General features: G+C 60.6%; 6 protein-coding genes across 6 annotated transcripts; 2 read left to right on the plus strand and 4 right to left on the minus strand.

Annotated features, from left to right (window-relative positions):
- Positions 1-44: 44 nt before the first annotated feature.
- Positions 45-4325, plus strand: A1Q1_06908 (uncharacterized protein; the record flags this gene model as incomplete). Its single annotated transcript, XM_014327157.1, has 5 exons — positions 45-365; positions 408-789; positions 1282-1374; positions 1626-1894; positions 1938-4325. 5 exons carry the CDS (start codon positions 45-47, stop codon positions 4323-4325), a joined length of 3453 nt encoding a protein of 1150 aa, XP_014182632.1.
- Positions 4326-4498: 173 nt separating this feature from the next.
- On the minus strand, positions 4499-5617 carry A1Q1_06909 (uncharacterized protein; the record flags this gene model as incomplete). The annotated part of the gene is made up of 3 exons (XM_014327158.1): positions 4499-4741; positions 4802-5468; positions 5520-5617. 3 exons carry the CDS (start codon positions 5615-5617, stop codon positions 4499-4501), a joined length of 1008 nt encoding a protein of 335 aa, XP_014182633.1.
- Positions 5618-6425: 808 nt separating this feature from the next.
- A1Q1_06910 (uncharacterized protein) lies at positions 6426-8669 on the plus strand (the record flags this gene model as incomplete). The annotated part of the gene is made up of 4 exons (XM_014327159.1): positions 6426-6908; positions 6983-7393; positions 7449-8510; positions 8565-8669. 4 exons carry the CDS (start codon positions 6426-6428, stop codon positions 8667-8669), a joined length of 2061 nt encoding a protein of 686 aa, XP_014182634.1.
- Positions 8670-8780: 111 nt separating this feature from the next.
- Positions 8781-11703, minus strand: A1Q1_06911 (uncharacterized protein; the record flags this gene model as incomplete). The annotated part of the gene is made up of 5 exons (XM_014327160.1): positions 8781-9817; positions 9960-10255; positions 10723-11465; positions 11505-11594; positions 11650-11703. 5 exons carry the CDS (start codon positions 11701-11703, stop codon positions 8781-8783), a joined length of 2220 nt encoding a protein of 739 aa, XP_014182635.1.
- A 505-nt stretch (positions 11704-12208) lies between these two features.
- On the minus strand, positions 12209-12574 carry A1Q1_06912 (uncharacterized protein; the record flags this gene model as incomplete). The annotated part of the gene is made up of 2 exons (XM_014327161.1): positions 12209-12245; positions 12345-12574. The coding sequence occupies 2 exons, from the start codon at positions 12572-12574 to the stop codon at positions 12209-12211; spliced, it is 267 nt and encodes an 88-aa protein (XP_014182636.1).
- A 4100-nt stretch (positions 12575-16674) lies between these two features.
- A1Q1_06913 (uncharacterized protein) lies at positions 16675-19194 on the minus strand (the record flags this gene model as incomplete). The annotated part of the gene is made up of 4 exons (XM_014327162.1): positions 16675-18320; positions 18429-18518; positions 18819-18945; positions 19075-19194. The coding sequence occupies 4 exons, from the start codon at positions 19192-19194 to the stop codon at positions 16675-16677; spliced, it is 1983 nt and encodes a 660-aa protein (XP_014182637.1).
- Between the last annotated feature and the right edge of the window lie 2733 nt (positions 19195-21927).

Raw genomic sequence — 21927 nt, forward strand, 5'->3', positions numbered from 1 at the left:
ATTTGATTCCGCGGTGGAGGTGGTCCGGCAGGATGACGATTTCGATGACCTTCCTCGCGATCATCAGTTGTTTTGTCGCTAAAAACAACGATGAGCGAGGTCCCAAGGTTAGCTCTCTCGGCGTGTACCAAGCTGAACCTAGACACGACTTTTACCAGTCTCCGACAGACGTCACTGTCTCGATTTACGTGAAGGGCTATGGCGCCTCACCTGCCCGCGAGAACGTCAAGGTCGTCTACCACACGCACAGCGTCGATGTGTCGCTCCCGGCTCTCGACAACGCGGCAGCGAAGTCATTCACTCTCGGACCGCTTGCTGGTGCGATTGCGCCTGGAGACTGCAGCGAACGCGTGCTGGGAACGAAGGTAAGCTGGCATGGCTTCCGCTTCAGCTGACATCAGATCGAGCTCACGCTCAAGAAGGATGAGCCCGGTGTTCAGTGGCCCACGCTGCTGTCTTCCGGCTCTGGCCAGTCTGTAAAACTTTCAAGCCTTCCAGCTTCGTCTTCCCCGACTCCTGCTTCGAGCTCCTCGGGTTACAAGGGCGCAACTCCATCCGCTCCTTCAGCGTCGAAGCCGGCTCGCAAGAACTGGGACGCCGTTGTCGATGCCGAGCTCGAGGAGGACGACGCCGCGAACGACCCGAATGCGGGCGGCGACGCCGCGCTGCAGAAACTCTTCTCGGGCATCTACGCGAATGCGGACGAGGACACGAAGCGCGCCATGATTAAGAGCTTTACGGAAAGTGGAGGCACAACCCTGTCCACCGACTGGAGCCAGATCGGCAAGGGTGAGCTAGTGGAACGCTGCTATCCGAGCTGACATGCAGAGAAGACACCGACGCGCCCGCCCGAGGGCATGTACGAGATGAAGATGTAGAAGTAAGATAGGGGTGTTGTGTATGCATTCAGCTTGTATTGCGGGAGAGGAGATTGGTTGGGTGGCCAATGCCAGGCCCAGCGCTTATTGACGGTCCAAGTTCCATGGCGTGATGCAATCGGGATTGCCATTAGAAAGTCCTCCCTGTCAAGATCGACGTTTCGTATCGATGCTGGCAGACACTCGACTCCGCATTTAGCACTTGCGCACCAGTGACAACAACCCACAACGTCTTTCAACAGAGTGCTGAATCGCTCGTAAACTGAGAAGCGTCGCGAGTCAGTCAGGCGACCACAAGACACCGCCCTCAGGTGCCGTAACAGCCGGTATCTTTTGAAACCATCGCGTTCGTCACACTTGCCCGAATTCGACCAAACGACCCAGTCCACGACCGATCTACTAGCGGCTCCGACCATGGCGTCTGGATCCAAGTCGCCTGCCGCAGGGAGCTCGAGCCCCGTCGCCAACCGCAATATCTCTCTCGAGACAATGAAGAGTGAGTACCGCGTGTTGAGATCGTCTGTCGGCCCTGTGCTCGATCGGGCTAGACGGCGTAGATCATTCTTACCGGACCCGGTGCTCACGCATTGCTTCTTTTGTGCGCATGCTCTTGTCGTCATTCCCGGTCGATCTTGCGATAACGACACCGACCATCGACCTGTCACGCTCACAATGTGTATATCTACGACTCTCGACTTTCTGCAACGCTCCCGTACCCCGATCCCGCAACCATCTTCATCAAAATAGCCGACTCGCTCACCCGCCAGGTCCTGACGGACTCGCCGACCCACTCGCACCTCCTCTCTGTTGGCTCGAGTAGGGTTCTCGCCCTCAGCGCCGACAAGGACCACATCTATGCGGGATGCCAAGGCCGCGACAACGAGATCACTGTTTTCTGTCGGCGTGACTTCCAGCCAGAATACAGGCTCTTAGGACATGAGGGCAGTGTGCTGTGTCTGCTCGTTGTTCCGGAGAAGGAGTGGCTCATCTCAGGCAGCAGTGCCGGAGACGTTCGAGTGAGTCCGCTCACCGCGTACGAGACTAGTAGCTGACGACCAGATCTGGTCTACACGGACATTCGAGCCGCTGTACATCATCCACCCCTGCGACGACACGTCCGGCGACATCTTCAGCCTGGCCTGGGACGATCGAGAAGGCGGCACGCTCTACTTCGGTGCGCAGAACACATCGATCGAGTGGGTCAACTTCGGCAAGGACATCCGGGGCACGCGACCTGTTGTTGCGCCGACGGCCGTCAAGGGCAACATCTCGAACCTGCTCAACGGACAAGGACACGAGCACCACGGACACCCACCACCGTCGGCGCCGACACCTAGCCAGCGAAGTGGACGGTACAAGCCGAGTCCGTTCTTCGACACGCCGTCGACACCTGGATCGCCCGGGTCCTGCACGCCGGCAGGAAGGTGCACGCCGAGTCGATCAATCAGCTGTGGCAAGGGCGCTAACACGCCAGCCGCCGCTGCCACCACGGGAGGTGACTACTTCAAGCGCGGCGGCGATGTAGTCGAATTTGAGGTCGACGCGGACTCGACGCTCTTCTACGCCCACTACGGATACGTCTACGCGTTGCAGATGATCGCGCGGGCGGACGGCACGCGGTGGCTCGCGTCGGGCAGTGGCGACAGCGACGTCAAGGTCTGGGAATGCCTGCCCGGCGGCGGGCTGAAGCTTGTGCGGGAGTTCGTTGGGCTGTCCGGCGCGGTCTTCTCGCTGGCATACCGCGACTCGCTGCTCTACGGCGGACTACAGGGCGGCGAGATCGATGTGTGGGACCTGGAGACGGGGTCGCGGATCCGAACCATCGAAGCGCACTCGAGCGACGTGCTCAGCCTCGCGGTGCTGAGGGGAGACGTGTACAGCGGAGCTGGCGACGGGCGGATATTCCGCATCGACGACGCATTCAACTGCACAGCAGCTCTGAAGGCACACGATAGCACCGCGCTCGCGATGGCGATTGTGCCCGCCGACCGGGACGGAGCGTACGACCTCGTAACAGCTGGAAACGACAGCTACGTTAAGATCTGGCGGGTGCGTGCGCATCCTTCACGGTTAGCGAGGAGCCCGGAGGAACACCGCGACCTGCAGCTGCCAGAGCTGACGGAGCTGTCGGACGACGACGGGGACACGATGCTGTATGCCCTGTCCAAGCTGGTGGCGATCCCGACCGTATCAGACGAGCAGCACCGCGAGCCGTGCAGACAGGGCGCGCATTTGCTGAACAAGATTCTGGGGCAGCTCGGTGCCAAGTCCTGCCTTCTGAGCGGCGACCAGGGCAAGAATCCGCTAGTGCTTGCGACGTTCAGCGGTCACAAGCCGACATGCGACAAGCCGCGCCGCCGCGTGCTGTTCTACGGACACTACGACGTGCAGCCTGTTGGCGAGAAGGGGTGGTCGAGCGATCCCTGGCATCTGACGGGCAAAGACGGGTATCTCTACGGCCGAGGCGTGACGGACAACAAGGGCCCGATCATGGCGATTGCGTGTGCCGCGGCGGCGCTCCGGCAGCGGCGAGAGCTCGACGTCGACCTCGTCATGCTGATCGAGGGCGAGGAAGAGGCGGGTTCGCGCGGCTTCGCGTCCGCGGTGCGCAGGCATCGGCAGATGATCGGGGACGTGGACGTGATCCTGCTCTCGAACTCGACGTGGATTGACGAGGAAGACCCCTGCGTCGTGTACGGCATGCGCGGGGTTGTGTACGCGAACCTGTCGATCGAGTCGCAGCGGGATGACGTCCACTCCGGCGTCGAGGGAGGCGCAGTCCACGAGCCCATGTTCGACATGGTCAACCTCCTCTCCAAGCTGAGCGACACGGGCGGCTTGAAGGTACCCGGGTTCTACAACAGTGTCCGCCCCGAGAGCGCCGAGGAGCGCGCGCTGCTCGAGTCGGTCGCGACTGCCTCTGGCCGGCGCCTGAGGGACCTGGAGAGGGTGTGGCGCGAGCCGTCCTTCAGCATAGCCAACATCCGCACCTCGGGGAGCACGCAGAACAAGACCGTCATTCCCCGCCGCGTGACGGCGGACATCTCGCTGCGTCTCGTGCCGGACCAGGACATGAGTGCCGTCGTGGACGCGCTGACGACCTACTGCCGCGACGAATTCGAGCGCCTGCAGAGTCCGAACCACCTCGACGTGAAGATCACGCATGCAGCGTCGTGGTGGCTGGCAGCCCTCGAGAACCCCTACTTCAAGGCGCTCGAGAATGCGGTCGAAGACGTGTGGAAGCGCCGCCCGCTGAAGATTCGTGAGGGTGGCACGGTGCCCACGATGAGCTGGCTCGAGAAGGAGTTTGGCGTGCCCTGTGTGCACTTGCCACTTGGACAGGCGAGTGATGCGGGACATCTCGCGAATGAGCGAATGAGACTGCTCAACCTCACGAACGGGAAGAAGGTGTTTGAGCGGTATCTCGTGAGGCTCGCGGAGATCTAGCCGCAGCCCTGTGAGGGAAGCACGTCGCGAGCTGGACAAGTAGTGCAAAGAACATCAGTAGACGGAATGCAATACCTGCTGCTGCCCCCACCCCCAGAACACTGATAACGCTGAGTGACATGGAGAAAACTTCTAGACCCAAATACAATACCTAAAGCCCTGTCTCTCTTCGCTCACGGCACCGGCTTCAGCAGCCTGTCCCGCATTTCCGGCGCGAGGTTCCACACAGGGTCGATCTCGGCTAGACCCAGCTGCTCACGTGCCGGCGTCATTGCCAGCGCAGTGAGGGCGAGGTAGGAGTGGAATGGATCCGGATAGTCTTCGGGCGCCTTGCCGAATCCGCCGAGGGGGGACTGCGAGTTGAGCAGGAAGGCCGTGTTGGGCTCCTCATTGACGAGGTCTGAGTGACCGAGGGCCTGTCTGTCAGCTTTTTCAGTCCTCTATCTAGCTCTGGAAGATAGGATGCGATCACTCACAGCAAGCGCGCCTCCACACCAGAACGAGTAGCACACGTCCTCGAGCTTTCCCGGTCGGCCTTGGAAACCCCCGATCTGGCGCTGGGACAGCCACCGCGTTGCCTCCTCCTCCAGTTCCGTGTTGCCCTTCAACTCTCCCAGCAGCGCCAGCGACGACAAGGCGCAGTACGTCATCCCTCCTTGCGCTTCGACGACGCCGGGACGGGACGCAAACCCGCCCTCCCACGTCTGGCATCGGCGCAGATACTCGCCCGCCTTCTGCTTGTTAAAGCCACCCGTCCGTCCCTCACCCTCCGTGCCCGAGTCAGCGACGGTACCGCACACCACAGCGCAGTAGGACATGCGCGCGTCGTTCTGGAACATGCCCTCCGTATCCGGTGTCGGGGCGAAGGAGCCGTCCTCGGCCTGGCAGGACTTGAGGAACCGTCGGAGGGCAGGCTTGTCCAGGCGGTCCATTGGCGAGCCCAACAGGGCGAGGCAGCACAAGGCCGTGTACGTCGAGGGCAGGTGGCCCTGTACTTTCGGCGCGTGCGGCGAGCCCGCAAACCCGCCCTCGGGCGACTGGAGGGACCAGATCCACTCGGTCCAATCTTGCCTGTCTTTGTCGCTGGGAGAGAGCTCGCCGAGGAGGTACAGGCCGCCGAGGCAGAAGAAGGCAATCGTTATCCTGCCGTCAGCTTTGGCCGTGATCATCAGCTGCCGCGATATAGGGACTCACCGGTTCGCATCATGCGCCTCGGCCGAGGACGGCAGAGCCTGCAGACACCGCGTAAAGAAGCCCTTGTGCGCCTTGCGCTTGAAGGTGGACTGCGACATTGTCCGACACTGTTCCTTTGCTTGCCCTTAGTGAGCCGGCTCGGAGTCAGGTGTTCGGCGGGCTGTTTCGCGTTTGAGGTCGGGGCTTGCTGTACTGGTGCCGGTGGTGTCGGAAGAAGAGAGAGTGGGTCGTCGATCAAGGTGATTGGATTCTGAAACGAGAGAGTGAGAGGAGAGAATGGGAGAGAGGACAATGTCGAGGTGTGAGTGGGGGGACGACCTGTATAAGACGGTTGGTCGCGATGGCCGTCGCCGGTGGAGGGATGACGACGATTTATTGTTTGTCACTGGAACAATAGAAATTCAGTCTGCCGTGCCGTGGTCATTACTTGGCATTGCGACACGCGACAGACGCTACGCGCAACAATACACGGTTCCGGATCGCGCGTTTCTGCTGACATGAAGACCGCGCCGGACGCACTTTGCGACGTGCTACACGCAGGGTTGTATGCAGGGCGGAAATGTAAGGAAAGTGCAAGGGGGAAGGGCCGCACAGGCACGTGCCATGTCGGATCTGCTCTCTGGCTCGTGCCTGTTGGTCCAGTTGGGGGTTCCTTGACGAGCGTTTAAGCTCTACTCTTAGTGCAGCACCATTAGGACACTGCTGAACCCGAACTATTCATTCCAAGTTCCCGAAGCCCCACCAACTACCACAATCGCGCTCGGCCCTCCTCACCCTTCCTCCTTTCCTTCGCTTCCATCTTCTGAACTTTTCTCAATTCGACTCTGTGGGCACTATACACGACCGCTATCATCACAACAACAACAACAATCAATTTCGTGGGAAAACCAAAACAAACACTCACCAATGTCCCGGCCAGACCTCAGCGTCGGACATGCCGGCCCCTCACGGGCTCGCAACTTCTCCAACGCGAGCGGCATGTCCTTCGTCAGCGCCAAGTCGTACCACAGCGCCACCTCCAACATCTCCGACACCGACAACCTCCTCCGCGTCGGCGAGGGAACGTCCTCCCCGCGGCCGAGTCTCACGAATCTGTCTCGCCCCCAGTCTCGAGCATCTCGCACCACCAGTGTAACCTCGACAGGCACGATGGTGTTCAAGAAGCATGCAGGGAAGAAGGACAGTGACGCCGAGGATGGTCTCAGCTCCGAGGACGAGGACGATGGCGAGATCGAGTTCGGCTCTCGAGACGGACGCGACTCGCTAGACTATGAGGAGGACGAGATCCCGACGAGCAGCACAAGCGATAGCTTCAGCATCAACTTCTCCGAGATGGAGCACGAGGACGAGATGTCCGAGGACATTGACGCCGACTCTGACGAGCCGCTAGTGCGCCGAAGGCGGCGGCGGACACAGGACGAGACAGGATACCGAAGCTTGTTCGAGGTGAGCTAATCTACAAGACTCGAGCTGACGGTCAGCTGGTGGCACCGTTGATCCTGGCACACCCGCTTGCGCTCTTCCCAGCGCTCTCGGCGGTGCCGCAGAGTTTCCTGCCGGCTGGCGTTGCGCTGTTCATCCCTGCGTTCTGCATCCTCGCGGCGCTCTCGGCGTGTGCACACATCGTCATCGTCTACCTCGCATGGTACCTCAAGGTTGGGAGCTTCGAGCAGGTGTTCGCTGCCTGCGCGGGGGAGCGCTTCGGACGCTTCGGACAGGCTGTAGGACGCGGCTTTGTTGTCGTCGCAACGCTTGGCTCCTCCATCGGTTGGCTCGGAACGGTGGCGAGTCTCCTAGACCCTGTCGTGCAAGAGTACCTCCCGAACGGCCTGCTGCGAAGCCGCATCTTCTGGACGATCACGGGTGGCATCTTCGTGAGTGGAGTTCCCGATGGCTGGCTAGGCTTGGCCGGGTGATGTTTCAGAGAAGACTTCGGACAGCGATGTTGCAATGTGGCGAAAGAACCGAATGGCTGACTGGCAGATCCTCCCCGCGCTCATCCCGTCTCGCTCGATCCGACACTTGCGCGCTCTGCCTGTCGCCTTTGCGCTACTCCTGCCGCTCGTCACGTTCATCGTGATCGGACGCACTGTCGAGGTCAAGAAGGCAGCCGACGAGGCTGGCGAGACGATCGTGACGGCGGCAGCGGCAGCAGCGGCGACGCTGCAGCATGCGGCTGAGTCGGCTCCGGAAGGCGTCACCGCGCACATCCGGCGTGGCCTGCGTGGCCTCTCGCCCAAGACTGCTGGTTCGGGTCTTACAACGCTGACAATGTTCTTCACGCCACACCTGCAGACTTTGCAGATCCACGGCAGCCTGAAGCGCGTGAAGCGCCAGCAGTTTGCGGTACCCATCCTCGCTGCCGGCGTGCTCATCCTCGTTCTTGCCCTCCCCTTCGCCCTGGTCCCGTACTACCTCCTCCCGCCTGCGCCTACAGCTTTCGACCAGCTGCCCCGTGACGACGGATGGACGAATTTTGCCCGCGTCCTCATGTGCCTGCTGGTCTTGGCCAGTATCTCCAGCTGGCTCGTGCGCGGTCGCGATTCAGTCCTCGTTGCGCTGGACGTGGACGGCGGCGACCGCTACCGGGCCGGCAAGTTTGTCGGTGCGGGTATTTGGGTCGTCGTTGTCGCTTTTGCTGCGCTCGGCGGCGTCGTCGCGGACAAGATTGAGCTGCTCGGCGTCATCGCCACACTGGCGATCGGCTGGTTCCTCCCCTGTAAGTGTCCCCGAAGCCTTCAGCTACAGCGCTACCAGTCGCCAAAGCTGACAACCAGCCCTCTTCTTCATCATCACGTTCCACGTCCGATCCCCGCTGGCGATCATCTTCCCGAGCCACGCGCCGCCGCCGCCGGACCCCTCCGCGCTCGCGGGCGGACACCAGCGCACGCCAAGCCTCACGAATCCGGCCGCCGACGTGCTCCTCGCTCGCAAAGAGAGACAGCTGCAGAAGCGCCGCCAGGGCCGACGACTGTGGCAGGATCTGATCGTGTACGTGGGCATTCTGCCCGTTGGCATTGTCACGCTGTTCTGGAGCGTGGGCAGCTTGATTGGGTTGTGGTGAGAAGCGATCAGGGGGAGTGGGGAGACAGGAGGGGATCCGAAGAGAGCGGAGCGAGGAGCGGAGGAGGGGGAGAAGGGAAGATCTAGAAGCACCATCATAGAGCATCTATTCGGCCCCTAGGCCGTGTCCATACTGCAACCACCACCACCATAATACGTCTTATAATATGTCATCACCTAGTCCACAATCCTGCAATTCTACCACCCTTTCCACGGCACCCACACGTCGGCGACCGTCTCCGGATCCTTGTCGTCGATGACATAGATCCAAGGCTGGCAGGCACAAGTCAAGCAAGCATGCTGGGGGATGATCTGCACTCTGTCGCCAATGCTAATCTCATCCCTCTCGCTCCCCTCGTCATGCGTCAGAATGCCGTGCTCCTGACTCACGCGCCCGACGCGCCATCCCCTCTTATTCGACACTTGGCCGAACCCGGGCTCCCTCCCCCGATCCTTACTCAGCGACAGGGCGCCGGCATCGCACAATGCCTCCTTTCTTTCGGGGTAGGAGCTGACGACGGAGGAGAGGACGCGAATGGCGGTACGGCCCGGCACCACGCCTGTGGACAATTGCTGCAGGTCGTTGATGCAGTAGCACCCGGCGTGGTACTCGAGCCGATCCCCCTCGGCCTGGACATTCGGCGTGGAGTCGAGGGAGGACGCGGCATGGATCGTGGGCGTCGCGCCGACAGAGAGGACCCACGGTCCCTTGAGCCCCTTGGAGCGCGCGAACGCGGCTGCCTTGGAGACACACTCGACTTCGCCCTCGAAAAAGGTCTGCGCGTCCTCCTGTCCGTCTGAAGCGTAGGACTGGCCAAAGTGCGAGTAGAACCCGGCCATCTCCACGCTCCCCTCGCTCTCGGCACCCTGGATGGCGTCCAGCACGGCACCGAGCTCGTCGCTCTCCGGCCGCACGCCGGCGCGGTTGCCCCCGCCGTTGATCTTGACGAAGCACTTCCACGGCTTCCGGCCCAGCGCCTTGTGTGCTTTGGTGAGGGCCTGGATCTGCGTCGGATGGTCCACCATCACAAGCACGGGGAGACGCATCTTCTCCTCCAGCGCTGTGAGGTCTTCCATCTTGTCCGCGGCCACTGGCATCGAGTAGAGAATATCCTTCACGCGACCGGCCTCTACGAGGCCAGACTCGGCGATGCCCCACGCCTCCGGGAGCGTGGAGACTATGAGGCCTGCGCCTGCGGGGGACGAGACTGATTCGGCCTGGATGCGCGTGCCGTCTGGTGTCTTGTGCGCTAACTGTTAGCCTGCTGCCCACTGCCCACTCTGCTGTGTCAACTGCCCACATGCGTGCCCACCGGCATAAGTAACCCCCACGAGATGGGAGCAGTAGCGTGGATACACACAGCAGACGTCACTCACTCTTCACGTGCATCCTGAACTCGAGCCCGAGCGCTTCCACAGCTTTCGCGACGTGGCTGCAGTTCTCGGCAAAGGCTGTCCGGTTCAGAATCAGGGCGGGCGTGCGGAGCTCGTCCAGCTTGCGGCCTTGGAATTCCTCCACCAGCGCCGACTTGGACGGCAGGCGGAGGAGCTCGAACGGCGTGAACGTGCTCTTGGCGGACATCCTGTTAGACTTGGATGAGAGGATGAGGAAGGGGGGAGAGATAGGAGATTTGGGGAAGGAGTGGAGGGCAATAACCCACCTCACTGATGCACTGACACGATACGAGGCAGGTCCCGATGACGACTAAGGCCCCGGCGATATCCGACCGCTATCTCGGACTCTGCAGCTAAGCGCCGAGTGGACAGGACACCTCGAGTCGGTCCCTCTGATGCACATCTCGATGCCCACAACGCCCACGCTCTATGCGTCCGGCCACAGTGGCGTATCCACACTCTCATGGTATCAGGGCCTATGTAAAGAAAGAAACTATATACTCGTACATGATGTTTGCGATGGCTGTCTGTGTTGAACTAGAATAAAGAGCAATGTTACACCCTCAACCCGACCTCGAGACCAAAGCTAGCCCTAGTAACCTGGTACCGCGAGCTGCCGAGCGGCTTGCAGTCGCCCCACCCGCCGAGGCACGACACGAGGTGCCGCTTGCTTCCTCCGCAAACGGCCGCGACGTTTGGCAGCGCCCACAGCTCCGTCAGGCTGATGCGCGACACCGAAACGTACTTGAACGCCTCCTGCACCGTCTTGTTCACCTCCTCGGGCGACAGCGGGGCACCTGGCGCCTTGACCGCCGTCGCCGGGAACTGGAACTTGCCGGCAAGACGGTGCGGGTGGTGCGCCTCGCTGACGCCGCGCATGAAGGGTAAGTCGACCGTGCGCACGCTGCGCGGGGAGCGCATAGGGATGCCGCTAGCGAGACGGAAGACCGCCGTCTGCGTGGCGTACACGGGCGAGCCGTCGGGGTAGTAGCTCGGCTTGTTGGAGGTACCGACACCGCCGATCTGCACGTCGTAGCCCCAGTCGCTGGCCGCCGCGATCGCCCACTCCCGGAACTCTTGCGACGTCATCTCGCACTTGTGGTCACTGTGACGGAACACACGGTCCGTACGTCCAGTCGGATCCGCGAAACCCTTGGGGCACGTGTCGTCGTCGTGCTGGTGCGGGAACTTGGAGTTGAAGTCGAAATTCGGCGTAGACACTAAGAGCAGTTTGGGGCGGTACGTGCCCAGCGTGACGACACCGAAGCGGCTGAGCAGCTGCGGCTCGAGATGCTCAATGACCTCGAGCATGACAAGAGCCTCGTACGGCTCGAAGCGCGAGTTGTAACGCTCAATGTTGCCCAACCACAGCTCCGCAGTCATCGGCTCCCAGCGGGGCGCAGTCATCTGGTCGCCCTTGGCAGGTGGCTCCATCGACTTGAGCGCGCCGGCCATGACGCCGGGGTTGATGTCCACGGCTCCGAGGTGCTGCACGGTCAGCGACATATCTTCTCACAGTCTACTCACAGAGATGAACAGCTCGCGCCCTTCAGGAGCCTCACCCTCGTGGCCAGGGTCGGTGCAGAGGATAGGAGGCTCACGGATCGTCGAGGGCGGCTGGCTGAGGGGCTCCAGCAAGGATCCGACTCCGCAGCCGACATCGAGGACTGACCGGACCCCAGCCTCGCGGAGAATCTCCAGAGCCCAATGCCGACGTTGCATCCATAGCCTGGGATTTGAATGGGCGGTTTGTGTATGTGTAGGCACAAGGGAATGTCGGCATCACACAGAGTGTGCGTGTGTGCGGTGAGCGGAGTGCATGCAAGTGGCGTCGGCGAATGATCATTGATCGGGAGTCCGTCAGTCAGTCACGCGCAGCACGCAGCCCGAGTAGTGTATTCCCAATCGAGGCGCAGTCGGCGGCATGAAGCGAGCAGGTGGGCGGCGGCGGTGGGGGAGGACGTCGACGGACAAATCAGAGCAACCGTCCGCACATTGGCACCGAACAGGTAAAACACCGAGATCGGGTTCGATGTAGACATTTGAGCGTTCAAAGTTAGGCGAGGGAGTCGAAGAAGAAGAAGAATAGCGTCAGCACAGGACTCCTCATTCTGAAGCGAGTAATGGAGAAGGTGTAAGCGGAATGACAGGTCACCGGATCACGAGGACCCGAGCGAGCTGCAACCGGCTTCGTCGCCGGCTGTCATTTGGCCAGCAGCTTAGCCTGCTTTTCACTGGGGGGAAGCGCCAGCAGCATTGACAACAAGACTAAACTGTTGGTCCCAGACGATCCCAGCGGAATGTCAGGAACATGACATGTCCAGCCTACACGAGACCGATGAAGTGCACCACGACATGACAACTTACTCAGGCTTGAACGTGACGCCGGTGAAATCGCTGGCCTCAATCTTGGACACTTCGGGCGTTGGGACGTCACCGAGCTGGGCGGGATTCATCGTCGGGGGCGAGGGCGAGCGGTTCACCTCTGATGTAGGGGTTGCAGTGTTGGAGGCATTGGCGCCGGCGGCTAAGGTAGCCGATATTGAGGGGATGTCATCGACATGGTGAGTCGGGGTAGTCAATGGCGCCGAGGCCATTCCTTTTTTCGATCTGGTTGAGCGGGATGTGGAGGGTGAGAGAGGGGGGAGTGTGGTGGGTGGTGCGTCAACCGGGGCGAAGTGACGGGCGATGACCGGACTCGACGAAGACGTGTGGGGAGGAGGGGAGCCTCGCGCGGAAGACTTGATGGCAAAGGGGCGGAATATGCCTTTTGGGAGAAGAACACAGGCGAGTGCGTCTCTTTTGGGATGTCGGCGCAGAGGAGGTCGCGGAGGACAGTGACTGTTGATGGAGAAGAGATGACAAGCACGAGGAAGAGAGCAAATGCGAGCGGGCGACGTTCGCGAAGGAAGAATGCATCGGTGGTCCTGGGCCAGGCGCAGGCGGCAGGCGGAGCAGAGCACGAGAGGCAAGGAGCTTGCAGCAGGGGGGGGGGATGGTCCTTAATCGGACCCCGCATGTATGCCCTAGCGGGGTTAAAGCCACGCGACCCTCAGTTTGGACTGGTGGGTGTGGGCGGGTCGAGCGAATTTTGAGCTCGTGATGTGGTAGGGGAGTGGCCTATCACGCCGCCCTTCCCCAGATACACCCAGGCGAACCAGGCCCTTGTTCCCCGCATCATCCGGGCGACCCGGGGTTTGTCCCCACTCTGGGTCGTGTCTTCCCCGACGCTGACTCGCTGAACTCTGCTCCGGCCTGAACCTTTGGCGTGCTCTGCGAAGACACTGGGCCCTCCATCTGCTGCGCCGCCTGTTCGTTTTCTCAGACCAATGCGACCAGATTCCTAAATGGTAAGGGACCGAGGGACGGAAGGACGGGGGCGGACTTCAATTGCCGCACACAAAACATGCATAGGTCTCACAGTCTTGGAAATTAGGCAGTGGTAAGCACCTCAGCTGCCCAACAAAGCCACTGCACGCACTCCCATCCCTGGCCCAGAGCAGATCCAAAGCTGGCCCAGAGCCGCGGGGAAGGGAAAGGAACGCCCCTCACGCCGCTGGATCCGGCTGGAACCTTCCTCTCTGACCCCACTACTGCGTTGGTATTCCCCACTGCGCATCGGACTTCCGAACGGCAGACGACCGGAAGTCACCCTCGTGTCAGTCACAGCAGAGTGAGCCTGGAGTTCTGCACAGTTACGTAAAGCATCATGCTTCTGAGGCTGGCTGTACTCTCAAGGCTGGTATGCCCGTGCGCTCGTTTGTGCAGCTGAACAGCAGGGAGGGGCAGATGCCACGACGCATTCCTGAGGGGCCTCCACCATGTCGTGTGAGTAGCCAGTTGGACGGTTGGACGACCGGCTGTTCTTCTGTCTCTACCCAAGGACCAGAACAAGTTTCGACTTTGGGTCCCCTCGTGCTTCCCCTCGTGCTCCTCGCACTCCCTGCACCGTAACCGGGGCGACGCCTTGCTCCCCTGTATCCCGGGGCGACTGGGGCGAGACGAGCACTGATCGCCAGGACAACATGGTGCACCTCCCTTGGCTCCTCGTTTCGCCCCTTCCTTCTCGCCCCGCAAAATGCCTACCTGCCCCACCCTCGTGCCAGGCGTGCCGGGCGTGCCGGGCATGCCGGGGCTAAGGGAGCTGGTGAAGCTGACGACTACCCAATGCCATCTTCTGCGTACAAGGTTGATCCGCCCGGCTGCACCGTCACAAATGACGCTGAAGCTGAAGCGCACCCGACAGCTCAAGTCCGGAGATTGGTGCGGAGACGAGCTTCCGCAAGTTCGGTTCCGCAGGCACACACAGACATACCTCGACCGTCATGCTTGGCCGCTTCGTTTATTATCAACATTGTTCGGTGCTAGGACTAACACACTGACTGTGGGCGCTGATGCTGACGCAGACAGAACGCCGTTGTGGCGTGCTGCGTTCTTTCTCCCAGCGGTGCGGTGGTTCCACTGACTAGCGGCGTTGGCAGTGACGCGGTGACGCCGAGGCGGTTCCGAGCCTTAATTACTCTGGCAACCCGAGCTCTCGGACCGCCTTCAGGTTCGCACACCGCGCATACCGCAGAGTACCTCGTGTCAGTACCAGCCACGGGACTTAGCCCATCTGGTCCGAATTGCGTGACAGTCCGATTCGGACTTGAGCTCAGCTGGGCAGGCGACGGATTGCCCCTCAGCGTCTCCAACCCACGGGAGGCTGTCGCTATCGCAAGTCTGGAGCAGGTGAGAGGACAGGCCTGTCATACGTCGGGGCAGCTGCTATGCCAGAATAGTGGGAGAAAGCCCCGTCTCCCAACAGCGTTACCCGAGTGACAACCTTGGTGCAGCCCTCCACTCGCGTCCGGGAGAGTGTTGACTTCCGCTCTGTTGGGAAGGAGGAAAAGAGAGCGAGAGAGTCTGCCGCGAAAGCAGGCTCGGGAATGTGCCGTCCATGCCTTTACTTGGTGGGTGTCGCCGCATTTGCTTGCGATTGAGTGGTGACGAGAGAGGAGAGAGGACGACGAGAGGACGACGAGAGGACGACGAGAGGACGACGTGAGGACGACGAGAGGACGACGAGTGGAATGCAAGAGGATGTCGGGCGTTGACGAGAGCGACATCTCAAACCGAGCTGCGATCGTCCGCTCTTTGCAGGTGGTATGCCTTTCGGCAGTTTCTCTTGCGATCTTCCCTGGATATACTGTCCCAACGTCCCAATTCTTCCCCGGGTCCAAGTCGTACTCGAATCGAATCCGCTGAAGGTGCATGGCAGGTGTGAATTGTACGTCTCCGATGCCAATCTCGAGATGAGATGCCATGGAAGAAGCCAGCATGCACAGCATGCAGAAGCCTGAAGTCAGCTCAGGCAGCTGCAGAGAGTGAGCGCCTCTGCACGCGTCTTCGTGAGGACTGCCACGCCCATATCTTGACGAAATCCTCACGCACCATCTCAAGCCGTCAGTCGATAGCACATCAGTCGCGCAGTCGATAGCACATGAGTCCAGAGTCGAGAGCACATCAGTAGAGTGTTGAGTCAGCTCTCAGTGTCAGCTCAACCCACATAAAGAAAGCGACCTCAGTGCGGTAGACAGTTCAGTGGACAGAGCAAAGCGAAGATGACTAACTGAGCATGCAGCTGAGCTCGTTGAGCGGGCTTGAGCGAGCTTGAGCGAGCTTGGCCGGGACAGACAGGCTCCGATACCCAGACACCCAGACCCATCTGCTATCACGTCGCCACTGGGTGGCGAGCACTCGATCTCTCGGCTCGACGTCCAGACCCCCAGACTTCCGGATGGTTAGATGGCTGGCCTGATCGACACTCACTACGCAAGCCATACGCACGCCAGACGCGTACGAGGCCAGTGACGCGCCCTAGTTCCAGATCTCGCGACCAGCCGACATTCACGTTTGGATTCCAGCTCAATGCCAGCTCAATGCCAGCTCAAAGCCGACCAGCCACCACACATGAACCATGAACGACCAGCCACCGTACATGACTTTCTCGGGTGTCACCTGACCCCACCCGCGCTGTCCAATGCCTCCGGTGCAGATCTCCCCGACCTCCCAGCTGAGCCAGGTGACATGCCATCCACCACTTCCAACTGGACCCAGCAGAGCTAGCAGAGTGGGCCCGAGTCCAGCGCTCGTGGCTGACGTCACTCGTGATGGCTTGAATGGCAGGCTGGCCCAGCAAGCCGACGTCGCTCTTCTCACGCGCTCACGCCGCACGTCTTGCAACTCGTGCCGATCATTTCCATTCCATCCCGATCTCCGGCGGAGCAGCGGGAGAGCACAGCAAGCCCATCCCCCCCCTGTGCTCGGCATTCCTAGAGTCTACGCGGCATGTCTCGGCGGCTCGGCGCGCGGTACTGGCAGGTACCGTTAATGTAAATAGGGTTAATGAAACGGGAGCGTTCCAGTATACCGTTTTACCATGTTGCTGCATCATATTAACATATTACTATATAGTTGGCTATCTAAGGTATCGTAGGTGGTTAAGAGTCCTTTACACTGAGTGAGAGACGCGCGGAGGAGGGGGAGTCGGGGGTCGGGAGTCAAATGTTCAAAAATGCAAAATTGTGTCGGTTGCTGTCGGGTGGTCGGTGTCAGGCGGGATGTCGTTGACAGTTGCGTGCGAGGTATGATATGGGCTGATGCTGGTTTGGTCGAAAAGAGTCCATGGAGATAGATCAAGTGTCCTAGGAGGTCCTTACAGAAGGAGGGGGGCGAGGAGGAGGCCGAAGAGCGCCGTCGTGATGCCCGACACGAGGGGGAGGGCGCCGCTCTTGCGCGCATCCGAGGGCGCGCTCGCCTTGGAGTCGCTCGTCGTCGAGGGCTCGGACGCGGCCGCGTTCTGCTGCTGGTCCTCGGTCGGCTTGGGAGGCTCAGGCTTGGGAATCACTGTCGACGCGGGCAGGGGTGCGTTCGGCTTGGTGGGCTGCTCGCCCAGCTGGCCGTTGCCGACCATGACCATCTCGCCGTGCGAGGGAATACCGTCGACAACAACGAAGGCGAGGGCGGGACCGGGCTGGAAGACCATCGGTCCGACGTCGCCGGGGAGCTGCGAGACGCAGAGCGTCGTCTTGTTGTCCTGCGACTGGTCCATGATGTACGTCGAGTTGAGCTCGAGCATGCGCTGGCCAAAACCGATCGCGTGCGTGTTGAAGCCGCCGCGGATCAGGACAACCTTGGCAGTCTTGACCTTCTCCTCGCTCGTGACCCAGATATCAGTGAGGGTGAGGTTGAAGCCCTCGCCACCGTAGCTGAACGTCTTGGGGAGGCCGGCAGACGAAGGACGCTGCTCGTTAAAGTACCACGGGTACCAGAGCTCGAGGTCGGTGCGCGAGCGCCACTGCTCGTTGGTAAAGTCGGCGTTCGGGTTCGAGCCGGCAATGAGAACAGACGAGTCCGGGAGCAGGATGGCAGTCGAGTGGTACATGCGCTCGTTCGGCGAGGACTGGAGGCCAGTGCGGTTCCAGCGCGAACCCGCGGGGGCATCGGGGTTGTAGATAGTCGGAACATAGATGGGGTCCTGGCCGAACGACTGTCCAATCGAGTACTTGTCCCATCCGTAGCCAGCGGTGCCCATGGCGACACCGTTACCGTGCCACATGGTTCCGTCAGGAAGCATGACAAACTGGCCCATCGAGCGTCCCTCCATCTGGTAGTCGTCGTCCTCGTACTGCGGGTTGGAGGTGCCCTCGGGCGTGATGCGGACACAGGTGTTGTCGGCGGGGACAGCGGTGACGTTGTAGTGAGGGCCACCATCATCTCCCCACTTGTCAGTGGACGAACCGCCACAGAACAGGAGGGTCGGGTTGTAGTTGTTGCGAGGCGTCAGGGGGAGCATCGCAGTGGCAGCCGAGGCCGGGTAGACACGAGTGGCGTGCGGCATGTCCGGGAGCCAGGTGACCTCCTTGGTCTTGTAGTCGTAGATGATGGTCTTGCGGGCGGCCTGCATGAAGAGCTTGCCCGAGGGGAGCAGCCAGGTGAGGGCATACAGGTTGACGGGAAGGGTGTCGGTAAGGAACTGGAGGTTGACGGCGCCCTCGTCGTTGGGAGGGAAGAACTCGTACGTCGGATTGTCCTGCGCAGCAGTGTTGACATATCCACCATTCTTGTCACCACCGATAACAATCAACGTTCCGTCGGGAAGGGTCTCGACGGTCGGGTACCATCGCTTGCCGGTCATCTGGAGGTAGCCGCCAGTGTCCTTGGAGATGTCGTAGGTCTGCTCTCCCTGCACATACTGGCAGGACTCGTCGTCGCAGGGGTCGAGGAGACGGATGGCGGTACCGCCCGCAAGGTTCTTGTACTGGGCCGGCTCGTTGGTGGCAACACCGTTGGTGGTGACGGCTGTGCATGGGTCAGTTGACTAGTTCCATATCGATCCGCAGCATGGGGACGGAGTGGGTGGGTTGATATCGGTGATGTAATCGCCGACCCAAAAAAGAATAAACTCACGCTGGTTACCGCCGAAAACCGCCCAGGTTCCGTTTCCGAGAACCGCTCCACCGGCACAGAACGTGTTCGAGTAGACATCCATCGTGCGCACTGCATTGTCAGCGTTACGACTCCTTTACGCGTGTACAGAAGAGATCATGTGGTGTGCAGGGGCTGACGACTTGATCGCACAGATCTCATGTGGACCATTGCAGGGTGGGAAATGGGCAAACGGCGCATCAGCCACGAGGTCCGAGGAACAAACTCGGATATGACCTCACGAGGCCGAGGGCACCACCTAAACCCATCACTCCACTGCACATTCCATTCACCGGCGTCATTTGCCAGTCGTAGCAGGAGCACGTGAATCGCTTGATGCGGCGCACAGGGCGAAAGAAGAATGCAACTCACCTTGCTGGGTCTTGATGTCATACTCGACAGCCCAAGCGGGGTGCGTTCCGTACTTGCCGTCGATCGTGGTGGGGTTGTTCTCAGACTTGTCAAGGATGTAGACCTTGTTCTTGGTACCGAGGAACATCTGTAGGTCATGGTCAGTGGCTGTGTCTTGGCCGTGAGGGGTGGGTTACAGGCCGTGAGGCCGTGGCGTTTTCGAAATGGGACCACGGGGGTCCGGGGGCTGGGATGCCAAGAAGTGCTGGCTACTCACCATCTGGGCGCTGATTCCTGCATCTCCTGCGGGCTCGAAGGAGAGCGGGGTGGCGGCATTGGCGGTGGCCGCCAGTAGCGGGACGACCGTCCAGAGGGCCTGGAGAGCGGTCGCGTACATCGTTGCGGTGACGGATAAGAGAGAAGCGAGAAGGGACCAAAGTCGTCGACGTCGCTGCTAGGAGAATCAAGCGGGATAGAGAGGAGAGAGGAGAGGAAGGCTGAATAAAGGGTTAGCACAAGAATCTGGAGAGAAAGGAGGGGATGGGAGGGGGCTGAGTATATAGAGGTCGCCCGTCCGAGAGGTGAAGGAGATCTGGTGTTACGGGGCGAGGGGTGCACGATGTGACAGACAGTGCGCAAAGCAGTGTGCGTCACTGGTCTACCGCCCGTGTCGAGATCGCCGGGCGTGTGTCCGAGCTGAGATCGACGGCGTCAAGTGGCGCAGATACCGCAGTACAAGTTTCTGTCCGCAGTGATGCAGTTGTGTAGGCGGGTCGGGCGTGCACGGAACTCGGAGCGGGGCGGGGACGTCTGCTCTGTCGCCGAGGGAGCGAGGGGGTGGCCGAAGGGGCAAGCGGTGCTTTGTGTCGACTTACGCAGGAGGAGGGGGGTGTGAGGGGGGGGCTGCTCGCTTCAGAGACGACAAGCAAGCACGTCGATGGAGGTCGAGCAAAGAAGAAGAATAGAGGGAGGAGGGGGTAAAGAGGAGTGAGGGAAAGAAGAAGCAGGACGTCGGAATGGGTTGGGGGCTTAGATATCGTTTGGCTCGATTCAAGGAGGCAGCGGTGGTCCGTCCAGTGGACGGTGAGTGAAGGGCTGGGAGAGCCTGGGTGCGGCTGGGTGCGGCTGGGTGAATCTGGCTGGGGCCATTGGGTCATTGGATAGGGTGACTGCAGTGACCTGGGAGCCGGTCGAGTGAGAGGAGGCGCCGGGCGTGCCCTGGAATGCCCTGGGATGCCCTACAGCCCTGCATACCCTGTGGATTCCCTGTGGTCCTATGTCTGCGTCACTTTTACGTCTTGCAGAGGACTCTCCAACAGTTGACAGTCAAGAGAGTGCTCAGGGGAGGGCATTTACGCTTCTCGTCAGATGACCCTGGGACCTTGGGTGTACCTTGGGCCTGGCAGTGAGCATCCGCCCGGTTGGGTCCAGGTGGCGAGCGTCAATACAATACACTGGACACCCACCACCCGGCAGCCCCTTGTAGGCCCTTGAGGCCTCGCTGCCCATTGGCTCTTCTTTCTCCAGGAACAAATCAGCCAGCCAGGAACACTTGATCTCAGGGCCGATAATAGCCAAAGCGGTGCTCACCTCAGTAATGACGGAACCAGAATTTCCAGCACTACGGTGGTGACAAGTCAACACTCCAATCCTCCCTTCAGGATGCACGAGGGTTACGCACTGCAGAGAGGGACACACAAGAGAAGGGTACAACGGCCAAATGCTCGGCTCAACAACTCTCCAGCTCTCCAGCTCGAGCTATTCGCAGCTTCTCTCGTCGTCACTGACACTCCGAACAACGCCCTTCAGGCGGCGCAGGCGGCTCAGGACTCGGTCGGCTGTCAGCTCGGCCCTCGGCCGCTCGGCCGTTCGGGCGCACCAGGCGCAACCATTAACACCAGTCGATCATCCGCCGCAGCGCCGCAGGCTGGTTCATTCTCTGGTATTTTCGGCGTTCTGCGAACGCAGCAAAAGTAAGCGGTGCCGCCTCTGCCGCCTCTGCCGCCTCTGCCGACGTTGCCGGCGGCGATGCGGCGATCAAGTCCATCTCAATCTCACGTCCCACACAGGAATAGAACCACCCACCAGCCCGCCACTGCGCTGGAGTTGCGCTGAGTTGCGCTGGAGTGGCACACTCCACTCCATTTCCCAGAACACACCACCTGTCCCGATCCTGACGCCCGATTGCCTGGCTGCGATTACACCGCCCCTCTTGCCGTTCTCCCTGGCATTCGCATCTTCAGAGGGCACCGCCATGTCTGCCCGCAGTAGTTCATGTATCATGTCGTGTGCGCGCATCAGCACACGGACAGCGCGGCAGCGGGGCAGCGTGAGATAGTGTGAAGTCGCGAGATTCATTTAAGATGGCTGGAAAGAGTGTGGAGAGACAAGAACGCGATGGCGAGTGGAATGTGTGTGTGTGTTGTGGCCAGAGGAGAGCTTGGAGGGAGCATCTCGGGCCAGCCGAGCCACCCGAGCTTGCGAGCAGCAGATTAACTCGGTTCCTGCCCCTTCGACCCGCCACTGTGTTCCTACTTTCCACTGCGTTACGTGCCGATCTTGCCATTCAGTCGTGTGCTTGGCACATGCTGAAGAGTGGGCATGTGGCTGCGCCGGACTCCTGCATGCGCTGCAGCGCTGCATGCTGTGGCGATGACAGCTGTGCAATGGAGCCCATAAAGCAACTCTGGGGTGGTGATGCAATGATTCTATTTCGATCTTCGGAGCTGGGAACCATGTTCTGTTATGAGAACCAGACTCTGGTCGATGAGTCATGGCCGGCCAGGAAAAGCTCCTACCCTGGGCCTTTGTCGATGCCTGTCCTCGTTCCTAAGCATCCTCCCTAGGATGTTATAGGCGATAGGCTAGATAGGCTCAGAGCTTTTTTTCTAATTATGTTTGGGCTCGCAGACTCGCAGACTGGCCCGTCCAATAGAAGGGCGGAGGATACGTATTTCGGTGCACTTTCGCTGTTGCTTAAGCTCGGAACAGGGCTGAGACTATTGGTTCTTATTCCGGCTCGATCCGCGATCCGGCGGCACGATTGCGGCACGATCTGGTACGCATGGGGGGGATTGCGACGCAGCTCCAGAAGGGGGGGGTAGGTCTGCTCTCCCTGCCCATACTGGCA

Source organism: Trichosporon asahii (genome assembly GCF_000293215.1).
Source record: "Trichosporon asahii var. asahii CBS 2479 unplaced genomic scaffold scaffold00009, whole genome shotgun sequence".
In the NCBI taxonomy this organism is placed as follows: Eukaryota; Fungi; Basidiomycota; class Tremellomycetes; order Trichosporonales; family Trichosporonaceae; genus Trichosporon; species Trichosporon asahii.